Source organism: Geospiza fortis, unplaced genomic scaffold (assembly GCF_000277835.1).
Source record: "Geospiza fortis unplaced genomic scaffold, GeoFor_1.0 scaffold381, whole genome shotgun sequence".
In the NCBI taxonomy this organism is placed as follows: domain Eukaryota; kingdom Metazoa; phylum Chordata; class Aves; order Passeriformes; family Thraupidae; genus Geospiza; species Geospiza fortis.
The window spans coordinates 4,535,813-4,549,606 of NW_005054348.1; the positions used below are offsets into that span (position 1 = coordinate 4,535,813).

The following is a 13,794-nucleotide window of genomic DNA, read 5'->3' on the forward strand; positions in this document are numbered from 1 at the left end:
GCCTCGGGCCGGCGACAGGGAGGGAAGCGGGGACGCCGCCTCCCGGGCTTGCTTCGGTCTCGGTACCGTCGATAGCGTGGGGCTGAGCGCGGCCCGCCGTCCTCAAGCGCTCCTGCCCGTAGCGCTCGTCTCCCACAGCCCTTCCCCTTTGGCCGAGGAGGTAAACTGTAGTATTCCCACGCTGCCGGGGCCAGGAGCACCAGGAAGGGACTTGCCTCAGCTGGCAGAGGAGCACCGTGCCCAAGAACCTGCCTTTTCTCACTCCCTAAATAAGTCCTACGTGTTTCTTAACACGATAGAAGGTCCAGCAGCTGCTGTCAGAAGAGAGAGGATGCCTGGCACAGGCGCTTCTGTACAACTCCACGGACTAGGGAGCAAGACTGTCTGAAGCCTCCGTATTTATTTGATAGTACAGCTGCAGCCTAAGTGTAACAAATCTGTGCAGTAGGCATTAGTTACATTAGTAAAACATTTCTAAAGGCTGAAATAATTAGGCTTTCTAGTCTCTTCATTTGCTGTACAAATGCTCCTTTCCGGTAACAAGTCCTTATTTTGGCAAAAGATTCACTGAGGTCCCACACACAAATTCCCAAAAGATGACCAGTCTCCTGGGGTGGGGTGGAGGAAGCATAGTTCCTTTCCTCAAAACAAACAAACAACAACAACAAAAAACAACCCAAGCTTACCTAACATAGGCAACTATGTCAGAAGATTTATGTGAGACTAAAACTATTTTGACTTTTGGCCTAGGTAGTTACAAGGAATTTTTATTATCTTCAAAATATATTTCAAAGTAGCACAAATATTGAGGTTCAGATTAATGGTTTTTCATTGCTTAGCCTATTTTTTTTCCTCAGTCTGCTTTCTTTAGTATCATTCTTAATAGATAAATGACTGGGGCTGCAATACATTAATGTTCCATTTAAGAGTTCAAATGGTATCGCTAGACCAGCTGTCTAAGATGACACAGAAGAGGAAGGAAAATGATAATTAGATTTCTCCACATACTTGGTTCTTTGGAGGTAATTACAGTTCCCCAAGTCATCACATACCAGCCCAGTTATATAATCCTGTTTTGTTTGTTAAACTTGTTTGAGAGCACTTGACTTCAGCTCGCTTTCTTTCTTAGTCATCTGCCTCACGCCCAGAGAAAGAAGCCTTTGAAACACGTTTGCAGGCACACAAACACACTCCTAAGAGGTGTAACAGACATTACCCCAACCCTCCCGCGATCTCCCATTAATCTCTTTTGTCTGCCACCAGCGGGTGGGGACGAAGTCAGTCACAGGAGTAAGAAATGAGGACAAGGAAACCCAGACAATTGTACATGGTTTGTTTGTCCAGGTAGTTTTTTTCCTTCCCCACCACCCCTTCTCCACTCCCTCTGGTCTAAACCCCGAAACAAAACCCCTCCTTTTTTTAGTTCCCAAGACTGTCTGGTCACATGCCAATATAATTCCCTTTTCTCAATGAATAATATAGAGCATAACAAAACTTAGAAGAGGCTTAGAAGATCACATTAGAACACAATCAAGGCAAAAAGTTAGGCATATTTTCCAGGCTGCTGTTTTTCCAGGAAAATAACAATTCCTTTCCTCCTTAATGAAATGTAATAGAGGCTTCTTAAACTTCTAGACTTTTAAACAGAAGAAGCAAACAGAGCTTATTTCTAGTGGGACAGAAGAAGGTACTTAGGAACAGAATGTTGGGAATACCTGTGTCACAAATGGACAGCATCCCAATTCCTTTAATGAAAACTTCCATGCCTTCCTTATCCTTACTTGCAAAAAAATACCTACTTTTGCCCTTTACAGAAATTCTGATCAATAAAGTTTAGAATTCATATTCATTAGTTCTAAACAGACAGGTGGTCAAATTTACCTTTTTTATGATTTGGTTAAGGAAACCTGCCTTTCCAGAATGCTGCCAAGTCTGTCCAACAAAAAACAACTCAAGGAACATTAGCTAGCGCTCCCAATATACTTCAATCCTGTCAGTCTGGTAATAATTTCTGCCAACCACCACCATCAATGGGTACTTGGAAAGGGAGATTGTTGTGTTTCTGACATTTGCTCACCAAGAGCCTAACTCCAAATAAGTAATTGGTTTGGTTTTGTTTCCTAATGATGTATCCCTGAACCCCATTCTTTTAAGCTGACATCTGTTCCTTCACTGGGCTGCACTACATGAAATGCCTGTGTATAATCCAGTTACTCACACGTGGTAGAGCTCTAAGTTTTCTGTGCAGAGGCTTTGGAAAAAAACAATGAGAAGTAGTATAGCGTTATTTCTAATAAAGATTATTTTTCTTTTTTTCATTAAATAAATTTTCACCTGCAGTCTGTTCAGTTTGTAACTGATTGAGTTTCTTACTGCTCTTCGGTTTGGCCCCTGAATAACTGTTTCTGTTAGAGTGTGTCTTAATATGAAAAAGTAGTTGTTCTACTTCTTTTTTCCTCTTTAATATTATTGGTCACAGGAACATTTCTTTTACTGGTGATAAATAGTCAATTAAGTTTGTTCTATTAAAAAAACAAAAATAAAATCAAACCATTTTCACCATAATTTGTCATTCAAAATAATTCACAAAGCAGTACCTCTTGGCCTTTTATTTGTATAAATTATACAACAACTATAGTTTTTTTTAGACAATGAGATGAGTCTGTATTTAGTACTTCAATCATCGTTCTCAGGGTTGGAAAAGTCTCTGATACTGATGGTAGGCTCTTGTAAGAAGGTGAAATACTGAAAGAGAAAAAAAAAAGTTATTTTTTAATGAGTTTTATAATTTATCTGCAAGTTAGCACATTAACTTAGTAAACTTAGGCTTTTCCTCATCACCTTCTCCAACAAATGTGGGACCTGTGTCAAGAATTAACTCCATGCAGACTTGGGGCAGAGTGGCTTTGAAAGCTGCTGGGCAGAGAAGGACCTGTGGGTGCTGGTTGACAGCAGCTGAACATGAGCCAGCAATGGGGCCAGTGGCATCCTGGCCTCTGTCAGCAATAGTGTGGCCAGCAGGACAAGGGCAGTGATTGTCCCCCTGTACTTGGCACTGGTGAGGCCACACCTCAAGTCCTGTGCCCAGTTTTAGACACCTCATCTTTGCAAAAAGGACACTGAGGTGCTGGAGTGAGTCCAGAGAAGGGCACTGGAGCTGGTGAAGGGTCTGGAGCACAAGTCTAAGGAGAAGCAGCTGAAGGAGCTGGAGTTGTTTAGCCAGAAGAAAAGGAGGCTCAGGGATGACCTTATTATTCTCTGCAACCACTCACCAAGGAGGGTGTAGCCACATGGGGGTTGGTCTCCTCTCTTAGGTTAACAAGGGACAAGACCAGAGGAAATTGACTCAAGTTGTGCCAGGGAACGTTTCGATTGGATATTAGGAAATATTTCTTCATGGGAAGGATGAAGACATTGGAATAAGCTGCCCGGGGAAATGGTGCAACCACCACTCCTGGAAGTCATCAAAAGTGTGTGGATGCAGCACATTGAGGACATGGTTTAGTGGTGAACACAGTGGTGGATGAGCAGTTGGACTCAATGATCTTAAAGTTGTTTCCCAACCTTAATGATTCAATGATTCTCAGAATCTGCAGTTCACAAACAGCTCTTGCTTTTCATGACTACTCCATCACCATACAGAATGAAAACAATGTCTACATAGAAGAGCTTTGCAAAGCAGCAGAATTTAAAGGAAAAATGTATTGCTTTAAGTCTTCCAGCCATACTTACCACATCCACTATTATTTGTCTACCACAGACAAATAAGCCACTCAGGCTAATTACCTTCATGTTATTACATCAAGTCCTTTGGGCTGTAGTTCTTCAGATTTCTTTTTTTTTTTTCCTCAGCAAAGGCAACTTCAGCATTTTCTCCACTCTGGCTCATTTCCTCACCTATTATACATCTCTAATTTGACCCAGCAACTTCCTAGGTTGTACTATACTACAAAATGGTATTGGTTAAAAAGAAATTGTTTTGGCAAGGTTATTTTTAACACAAATGACTTCCCTGATCTGGTTTGACATGGATTCCCATAAGTTTCAACAGTACAGCTGAGGGAGTCAGAACCACGTGGGTAGCACTGAAATGTCTTAAGCTGACTTTACTCCCAAGAAGGAAGTCTTTAAAAAAAACCAAACCAAACCCACAAAATCAAAACCAGCATGAACAGAGGATTAATAAAGAAGAGTATATAACTGAGAGAATTACTGAAAAAAATTGTGGGAACCATAAATAATTTTGTACTTCCAAGACAAGCATGTCTCAATATTTGTGCAGACTACTTCTAATAAAATTCACAACTTGCTACACCTGTAGTTTAGAAATGTCACCCCTTAATGAATACTGAATTTTACTCATTTACAAGTAGATTTTTAGCCTGAGTTTGACAAAGATGTCCTTGAATCTTATTAGCCTTCTTCCTTTAGGAAGGGATTTTCTAGTGAAAAGGGATAGTCTAGTGAAATTTACCAGGCTCAGAACCCCTGATAATAAAGTTAAGTAACACACATCAATGTGAGATGTCTGGCACTAAGAGCAGCTGCAGAGTTCCACAGACTCTAGGAAGTTGGACCAGACCTCAGGAGGTATGGGATCTAAGATCCTGTTCAAAGCAAGGTCAACTGAGAAGTCAAATCAGGGTGTCAGGGCTTTATCCTGCCAAGTCTAGAAAATCTCCAAGGGTGGAGACTGCACAGCCTCTTTGGGCAGTCTGCTGATGAAAAGATTAGGCCAAGTCTAAATGTTGTTTCAACTCATGCACATGGCCTTTTGTCTTCTCACCAAACACAGGTCCTGCAGAGCTGCTCTTAGATCAAAGCCTGATCTTCTCCAGGCTGAACAAGCCCAACTCTCTCCTGGTTACAGCATGTGCTCCGGACTACTGGCTATATTGGTGGCTCTACACCAAATTTGTTCTGGTTTATTATGGTCTTTACTGCAGCTGAATGCAGTATTTTAACACCCCCTAAATCTGGTTATCCAATCATCATCTTAATCCATCTAGCTGTCCTTTTGTCTAGACTATGATGTGCTATCTTGATATGAGAGTACTGTGGGACCCTTGCTGAAGTAAAAATAAACAATGTTGATTGTTCTCATCATCCCCAAAAGTCAGTTATTACCACAGAGAACCATCATTGGGTCACAGAGTGTTTGGTAAGCTCACGTTGATTATTTTCTGTGACTTTTTCCTTCATATCAACTGAAATGCTTTCCTAGAGGACTCACTTCATGACTTCCCCAGGGATCAAACTGAGGCTGACCAGCCTACAGTTTCTCTGGGTTTCCTTTTGACCTTCCTGAAGAGGAACTCAAGATTTCCTTTCCTGCAGTAACCAAGAATGTCCCTGATGTGCACCATGTTTCCAAGATTACAGATGGCCCTGTAAGGACCTTGGCCAATTCTCTCAGAACCCTTTAAGTGTCTTGACCCTGACTTGAAGCATACTAGAACTGGTGTTGTGTCTGGCCTGATTTTTAGATTTTGTATGGGGAATAACAACTAGGGGACCAATCAAATACACCCAATTCATAATATTAATCCCTTGTCAATGTATGCAGTATTAAATAATAAATTCATATGAAAATCAAAAATTTGAAGCATTGCACAAAAGTCATGCGCCTATACTAAGTAATGTAATTCTCCATATTTAAAATGTCTACCTGATTTGAAAACACAATCTCCAAATCAAAACAGAACTAAAGGATAAGCAAATTACTTTGGATATATAATTTGAAGAGACCCGTAGGAATTTTAAAAAAGGGTCAAAAATTTCCCCTTGCTTTGTTCACTCATTGCCAGTGATAAACCGTAATATAAAAAGACAAATATAACCCACTAGATAAAAGAAGAAAATATTAACCTAAACAACTTCCTCAGAGAGTTTACTCACATAACTGGATGTCTAGACTACTAACTACTCCTTTAGACGAGAAATACACTACTGTGTCTGTAAATGCAAATTTGCTCATCAATTCCTAAACAGTATTAAAATATACACCGAATCCTTTACTAAACTCGTAATTTCTAAGTAACATTTCTTAGTATAGGCTTGAATTTTACATATCGTCTTTCATATTTTATTTCCCCATTCCTCATCTGAACAAAAGGATTTACCTTTTTAGATTCATCCAGCTCCTTGCTATTTTGGTAAATGCTTCAGACCCTGGTGCTGTCATGGCTTCAAAATCAACCAGCTGAAAATTCAAGAAAACAAAAGAAATATTAAGAAATTACAGAATTTTAAAGTTCTCTAACTTCAGGAAGGGCTTTGAGGGCTCTGCTACCTATATTCTTGGCAAGACAGGAGCATGCTTACAAACCAGTCTGTGCCCTCACTACTTTGTCCCTCACCATCCGTTTGAAACATTCAAGACAGACACTAAAATTCTCTGTGGAGTTTGCACACCCCAACACAACCAATACTGGGAGCTACACTGGCCATGGCTACTGAATGACTTGCCAGGCACCAACAGGACTCTTGGCTACTGTGCACCTTTGACTTCAGAGCAGCCTGAAAATGCATGTTATCATGAGTCTGGGACCAGCTTAGCCCTTCTAACAACTCAAACAAAAAACAAACTCCAGTTTCATTCCACAATTTCTTCCATGTCATGAAAGCTTTTCTAAAAAACAAGTTTATTTGTATTCAGGCACACTGTTTGAGGAAAAACCCTCAAATGTAAAGATGTCCCCAGTGATCCTGTAAGTCAGAAATCCTGCTTAGTAGTAATCCTGAAACTGTTTGCCTGCATAAAATCAGTCAGCAAAATACTACTCTATCAAGTCCTAAGAAAATACTTAAGAAACCCCACAGAAGTGTTTTACCTTAGCTTGAACTCCCACAGAATAGGGAAGATACCAGCTTAATGATGTACTGAAAAGAAGCTTTCTTGCTGCTAAGCAAATGCTGTTTGCTCTTAAAAGCTACTAGAGTTCATTGCACTCAAAGGAGTACATTGTTTTCAGCGCTTTCTAGAACAAAAGAGAAAATCACCCGTTCTTCAGTTATCCATGCAGGGTATTTTCTTCAACAACTTGGATTCTTACTGGAATTTTACTGATTCTTTTGACAATACATTAAGGAGACAGAGGTGTTCTCACCCCTTTCATGCGGAAAAGGTAATACAGTTAACAACCCCCAACTGTCAAAGAAAAGGAAATCCTTTATTAAACAAGGTGGTATAATACTCAAATGGAGTCACTGAAAAACTAGGACTTCGTTTGACTTCAGAGGAATACAGAAGGGGAGAAGAAATCAAGAGAAGTTGCAAATCCATTCCTACTAACCAAGACCTAAAACTCTACAATACACTGAGAGTACAGACATAAAATTTCTGCTGTGCACCAGAAGAATCACTAATTCTGCTCCAGTATTCTCAGAACCCTTCTCAAACCAAGCTGAAAAGAGCAGTTCAGCACACTGGAAATGCTTCAGTAACAGATTTGTAATTCCCGTTGGACCAAACTGCTACAATTTGACTAATCCACATTACTGCACATGCCATCTCCAAATTCACCAGCTGTCAGAACAGCAATGGAATTTTCAATACTCTCTCAGGCTGCAAGACATCATGGCATGCAGTTGACCCATCTCCAGCAAATAAGCACGCAACTCTGTTCATTCTTCCAGCTCTTTCTCTACATTTACAAGTATTACCTCCTCCATCAAGACTGAGCTAATGCGCTTTGATATTTTGATACTTGCCTTTCCTTTAGGGATTTTTCCTGATACTTCTTTTCCACTTGCCATTAGTGCTCCCATGATCACTGAATAGGCTATCACACTAAAAAAATAAAATTAAAAGCAACAAATGGAGTAGAAGTCTTTCCATAATGCTATTTCAGACTACAAAAGAAATAGAACATAGTATTGTTTCATAGAAGGCTAGTAAAGATTACTGTGCCAGTTATTTTAGAAGGAAAAAAAACCAAGCACACAACACTTAAAAAGTGAAACCCCTATAACTATCCAACATCACTAGAATGAAAGTTAGGAACCTATGGAGGTTTACTACTGTCTCTATATTAGTCAGAACTATATTTTCAGACTTTGGAGCTCTTAAGACTCTACAGGGCTGAAAACAAAGCGGACTCCTGTTCCCAAGTAGATCAGCTGTAGCCCAGAAGAGTTTATTAACTCTACTCCAATAGAGCTAGAGGCATTGTAAAGCTATTCAGTTATTTCATTTTTAACTTAATTTTTTTTTTGAACTGTGAATCTGAGACAGAATGTCTCCTAATTTTTACATTCTGTAAGATAAATGCAAAATCTGATTATAAAATCCCAAAATCTCAGGGTTTTTTTCATACTGAACTGTATCTAGAAGTAAGATTAAAGATGTTAAGTGCTTAAGTGCTTTGTGGAACAGAGATTCAGAATAATCTTACATGTAAGCAGGTTTGCATTAAACTAGAATTCCAGTTGAAGAGTTCTGTGATATATGCAACTCTATCCTACAGTTTCATCTGGTGACCTTAACAGTTGCAACAATTTACTAAAATAATATTTTAGTCTACTTCATTAAAGTAAGTTATGCCAAAGTATATTTCATCTTAAATACACATTTCAGAAAAACTTCCTAAGTGAAATTACAGTGGTGTAACACAATATGGATTAGAAAACCAAGCATTAAAATTTAAAAATAACACTTCTCAATGTGTGAGCTGAGACTACTTATCATTTTAAATATACATGCAGCTATGAATAGCTACCATTAGCAATTACAAACTAGCATTTAAAACAGTACCAAGTCAGTTCCCATTGTCACAGCAGCACAAAAGGAAAAGCTGTGCAGGGCACACAGCTCTATTAAAAATAATATTAATATTAAAAATACATTAAGATACTGCAAGGCATGGACATCGTACAGCAGGTAACAAAGGTAACCGAGATGATGAATACCAACACTAACCTAGATCCTCTTGAAAGTGGCATTAAATTATAGAAGTAATAAACTAGTGACAGGATCAAGTTGCAAACAGCATCTACTTCCTAAGAGAAGAAAAAAGCATGAATTAAAGATAATTTAATAGCCAGGTAATACCTTACAAAGGTACACATTGCAAAGTCTTACATTACCACAAGTATTTTTTAAGAACCATTTCAAATGTGAAAATGTCAAATTATGAAATTGACGTCTGATTAACAGAAGTTTGAACAAACTACTTTGTTGTATCTTTAACACTTAGGTGAAACACAGCTCATCTATAAACCTATTAAAAGATGAAAAAGAAAGCTCAAATGTAGTCAGACTGTCCTAGCACATCAAATCAACACAAACACAAGTCTAGTGCTTCTTACAAATTCCTGTTACTCATCTCATGTAACCACCATGAGCCAAACCCTGAACAGTACTTATAGGGATGATGACAAAGGTGAACAAAGACCCATGAGAAAAATAAGATAAAACCAGAACACACTGCAATACTGAGACCTTGCCTGGACACTCTCTAGTACTGCAGGCAAAGCCCAACAAATTTTAAAGTAACAGACAGAATTATAGCAACTTCTTATGGTACTTGTCATAACTGGGTTTAAGTAACTTCATCACCCATGAACTCTGTCAAAAAGTGTTAGAACTGGGACTATTAAACAGAGAGTATAAAAACATAAAAGGCTTTTTTAAGGAATTAATAATTGCTTGAACAGCCTTACCCCCAGCTCTGCAGACAGAATTAGAATTTTTCCTTTAGCTGTTAGATCCTTATATAGTGCATCTATTTCTGCATGATACAGCTGTGTTCTCTCTTCTGTCGTCTGAGTTTCTACTGAAAACAGTATGTTCCCCACTCTGTTAAGCAAATGAAAAAGAAATGGAGGTAAGACATTTTTTGAACTGAACTTGATGCATATCCAGGGTAAATTACAAACCTACTACAGTTACACATCACCATTTTCCTATCATCTTCCTTAAGCAGGAGATTATGTGCATTACTTCCCATTTAATTAAAAATCCCCGAAAATCACTGAATTAAAAATGCTACATCAAATCCTAAGTTTGAAAGAATATATAAAGGCTGCCAACTAATCACAGACAAAGTATTACCATTGAAGAATACCAGACAAGCATTAGTGTTTCACTCAAATTGCAGGAAAAAAATAAGAAATTAAATTTAAAATGAAATTTTAAAATATCTTCACAGACTTAGCAATTTTGTATAGCATGTAGAGTGTAGTTTTCTTCATTTCTAAACTACCAAAATGGGATTGTTTTGGTATAAAGCAGTTACAAACTATGGATCAAAACAGATTGAATGGCACTGAACAAAGTTTGTCCAGAACAAAGGCTATTTACTGACACCAAAATGTTTTCCTCAAAATAGTGAGCCCATATATTTAATGCCCTTTCGCCATATATAAACCCGTGATTTAGAATGTAAAATAAAAAACCAAGAGATACATTAATATTTTAGCAGGGAAGTTTGGATTCCATGCCACTCATTGAAAGCATACAAATTTTGGGAACAATCTCAATGCATAGAATTTTAACTTTTTTAAATTTAAAGTTTTTATTTAATAGTTTGACAGTACTTCTGAGCTTCAGACTTGCTGAGTTTTCAGAAAGACAAGGAATCAGAAACCATAAAGTGAGACATTTACTATCTCACCCAGAGAGTGACCCAAAGCCTCCTGATTGTATTCTCACACATTCAGGTACTATTTAAATTTTCACTTGCATATAGAAGGTCTGCAAGCATCTCAAACATCAAGTAAAAATCTCAAATAGAAGACAGTGTCTTCTATTCTTAGATCACAGAAATTTCCATTCCATTCAGGACTCCCCAGTCAACACGAAAGACAAGGGCTCACAAGAAGAAATGCATTTTGATATGCATAAAGACTGAGGTATTGATATTTTTCCCCTTTAGGCATTTTATAGTCTAAGCTGAAAAACAAGGTCTCTTTTCACTTTTGTGCTATATGTTTGAGAATCAGCTGAGTTCCATCAGTGTTATCCAAATTCCCTTCTTGTTGAAAACACAACAGGAATCAAGTCCTCAAATGAATAAACTTTAATTATTTACAAAAATGCCACTAGTGAAAAACAAAACCCACTTTATGTGAACAGAAATGGCATTTCAGACAATTAATTGCTAATAGTTCATCACTGCTTAATGTACCCTAACCCTTGAAAACAGTGAACATACTTATCTCCTGTTATTGTAATTGTGAATCCATCATATTCTTTGCCTTGATCCTTCAGGCTGGGGACTTTTGTGTTCACAGTGAACCCATCTCTGGTTTTACTGTTAAACTGCTTTCAAAAGAAAAAAAAAGTAATATTAGAGGTAGAAGAGGCAGAGGTTGCCTACCTATTGCTTTGAAGCATATAAAATACATGGAATAGAAATGAATGTGGACAAACTTACAGAAGAGAACAAAGTTACTGTCATGACATTATTTCATTCATCCTTTATTTCCTTCTGAATGGAAACCATAAATTCTGAATGAGGCACAGTGGCATTCAACTTTATAACTACATAGTGAATAAAATGAGCTGTTTATGAAAAGCCACTGTACAAAGCAGTTCAAGTTGTACAGATTGTCCCCGGGTCGCATGTTTTTGGTAACCTTTTGGTGCAACAACGTAAATGGAAAAACAGGAATTTGAGACCCTATTTTATGTTTACACTAAGAATTGGCTGCATTAATCCAAGTGTGAATTCCAGAATACAACTCAAAGCAACAGTTTCTTAACTGTGATCCAGTTTCAACTGATGTTTATTCTCATCAGAAGGAAAATATCTCTAGGTTTTAGAATTTTACAAAGCTACATTATCTAAGAGTAACATTGTAGCCACAGAGTTGTATAAACCAGGCAGAACTGCATTTAAGTAAAGCCAAAAGCCCAGCTTTCCATATACAGCATTTGCCAGCTACCCAAATAACCAAATTACATCACTATCAGAAAGACATTCATTTTATATAGGCACTAATAAAGACTAGTATGCACTAGTGTTTACTCACACAGTCATTTATATTAACCCAAAATCTGTAATCTGTGTTTTGTTTCAAGAGAATCTGCATTTATTTCAAAGGAACAAAAAGTCTCTAATGAGAAAGCATTCCACTTTGATACAGTCTGGAATGGGATGCATGAGACTCAAACCAGACCAAAATGTACAGACATGGAAACTGGGAAGAATATTTGCTGCCAGTTGAGACATTTACGTTGAAACAATAATGTACAGTCCACTATGCTTATATATTTTCATCATTTTCTTGGAGTAACTGCTATTTTTAAAATCCACTGGTAGCATTTTTTTCTGGCCTACAATTAAAAAGTAACCAGATTGCACATTTGTGTGTCAGGAGGGAACACTTAGCTGCCCATCCACCCCAGCATCTTTTGTTAAGGTTCAGTTTGTATCCATTTGGCTTCATCTTTCAAAGCCAAGAACAAGACAGTAATATAAAAAGGATGTCTTAAATTGAGGTGTCTTCAAAGAACATATATTCACAACATATTTTAAAACCCGGAGAAAAATGTAGTGCTTAAACCACGCAGCTCCTGCAAAGATAATTGCAGTGCATGAGTGAGCACTAGTATCAAGAACACATCCAAACCCAGACAATCTGTCAGGAGTAGCAGCAAGGCAGCTTCAGAGATTTCTGCTCTATGGCAACCCAGCTGCTTTGCTTAGATACAAAATTCCAATGTGGACATACAAGATAAGAAAGTAAAGAATTTGTTTCTATTTAGCATAATGGTTTCTTCCCAAATTTTATTCTGCTCTGATTAAAATCCTGTACAATCCTTTAAAAAGACATTGGAACTTTGTTTCCCCAAACCTAAATACTTACACACTGCTCACCACAGATTAATGTGGAGGAATGGGGGGAAACCGGGAACAACTTTCACTTAAACCCAGCTCAAGCCTTACTACTCAAGATAAGAATATAAATCATTTTGCAGGTCATATATCCAAAGCCTTTCTACAAAGACCACCAGCAAGAGGAATAAAACCTGCAGGTTTGCTACTCCTTTTTTGGCAAGTCTTCCTAAGCTCAAAAATGTTATCCAGGATTTCATTTTAGCTGTCAGTCACAAAGAACAACTATTCCCCCACTTCCCCATGCCAGCCCCACCACATACTGAGCTGCACCAATGAACCTAAAAGTAAAAAGAGCTTCCATATTCCTAATCTTACATGCACAACAGTCAATTTTTCCTTCCTATTATACAGGCACAGAGTGAGCCCACTATGGCAGATCTGACCCTCTTGGGTTGAGGAGGTTGGCTTCAAAGAATTACATTTAACATTTTGGTTTCCCATTATTTTGTTACCAGTTCCCAGTTAGGCCGAGGATTTCAAATATACATCACCCATTCACACATATCAAAGGGAAGGTCCAACCCTATATATCCAGATTTGGAGTAACCTGAGCTAGAATTTCCAGTTACTCATTTTAAGTTTATATACAATGGTTTTATTTTGAGGAACTGAGTATCTCCCAGAACACATTTCATGTTTTTTACCATATATTAAAGTTTTTCTGTAATTTACCTTCATTATGGGAAGAAGATCTTCTACTTTATGTACCTTTTCCAAAGCTTCTCGAACCTCTAGCAGTCCTTTTGGATTATTAGCACTGGAAAAAAATTAAATATGAAATACAACAGTTGAACACATATAGCATTTCTGGAAATTCACACACCTTTAGCCTAACCAGCCATAGTTAAGTAAGTTATTGAAAGTTAATTATTTATTTTCTGAAAATAAGTTCCCTTATACTTGTCTACATGCTCTCCTATATTTCAAAATTCAATTTTCTCCTATATCA

The 13,794-nt window shown here is 37.8% G+C and overlaps 1 protein-coding gene across 1 annotated transcript in view; it reads right to left on the minus strand.

Annotated features, from left to right (window-relative positions):
- Nucleotides 1-2,594: 2,594 nt before the first annotated feature.
- Nucleotides 2,595-13,794, minus strand: part of TTC13 (tetratricopeptide repeat domain 13) — a 38,995-nt gene continuing 27,795 nt past the window's right edge. Inside the window, exons 17-23 of the mRNA XM_014307909.2 lie at nt 13,518-13,602; nt 11,157-11,266; nt 9,664-9,799; nt 8,921-9,000; nt 7,714-7,792; nt 6,123-6,202; nt 2,595-2,745 (exon numbers count right to left, since the gene is read on the minus strand). Of these exons, the coding sequence (XP_014163384.1) occupies nt 2,622-2,745; nt 6,123-6,202; nt 7,714-7,792; nt 8,921-9,000; nt 9,664-9,799; nt 11,157-11,266; nt 13,518-13,602 (694 nt within the window). The 3' untranslated portion in view covers nt 2,595-2,621. The remainder of the gene's footprint in view (nt 2,746-6,122; nt 6,203-7,713; nt 7,793-8,920; nt 9,001-9,663; nt 9,800-11,156; nt 11,267-13,517; nt 13,603-13,794) is intronic.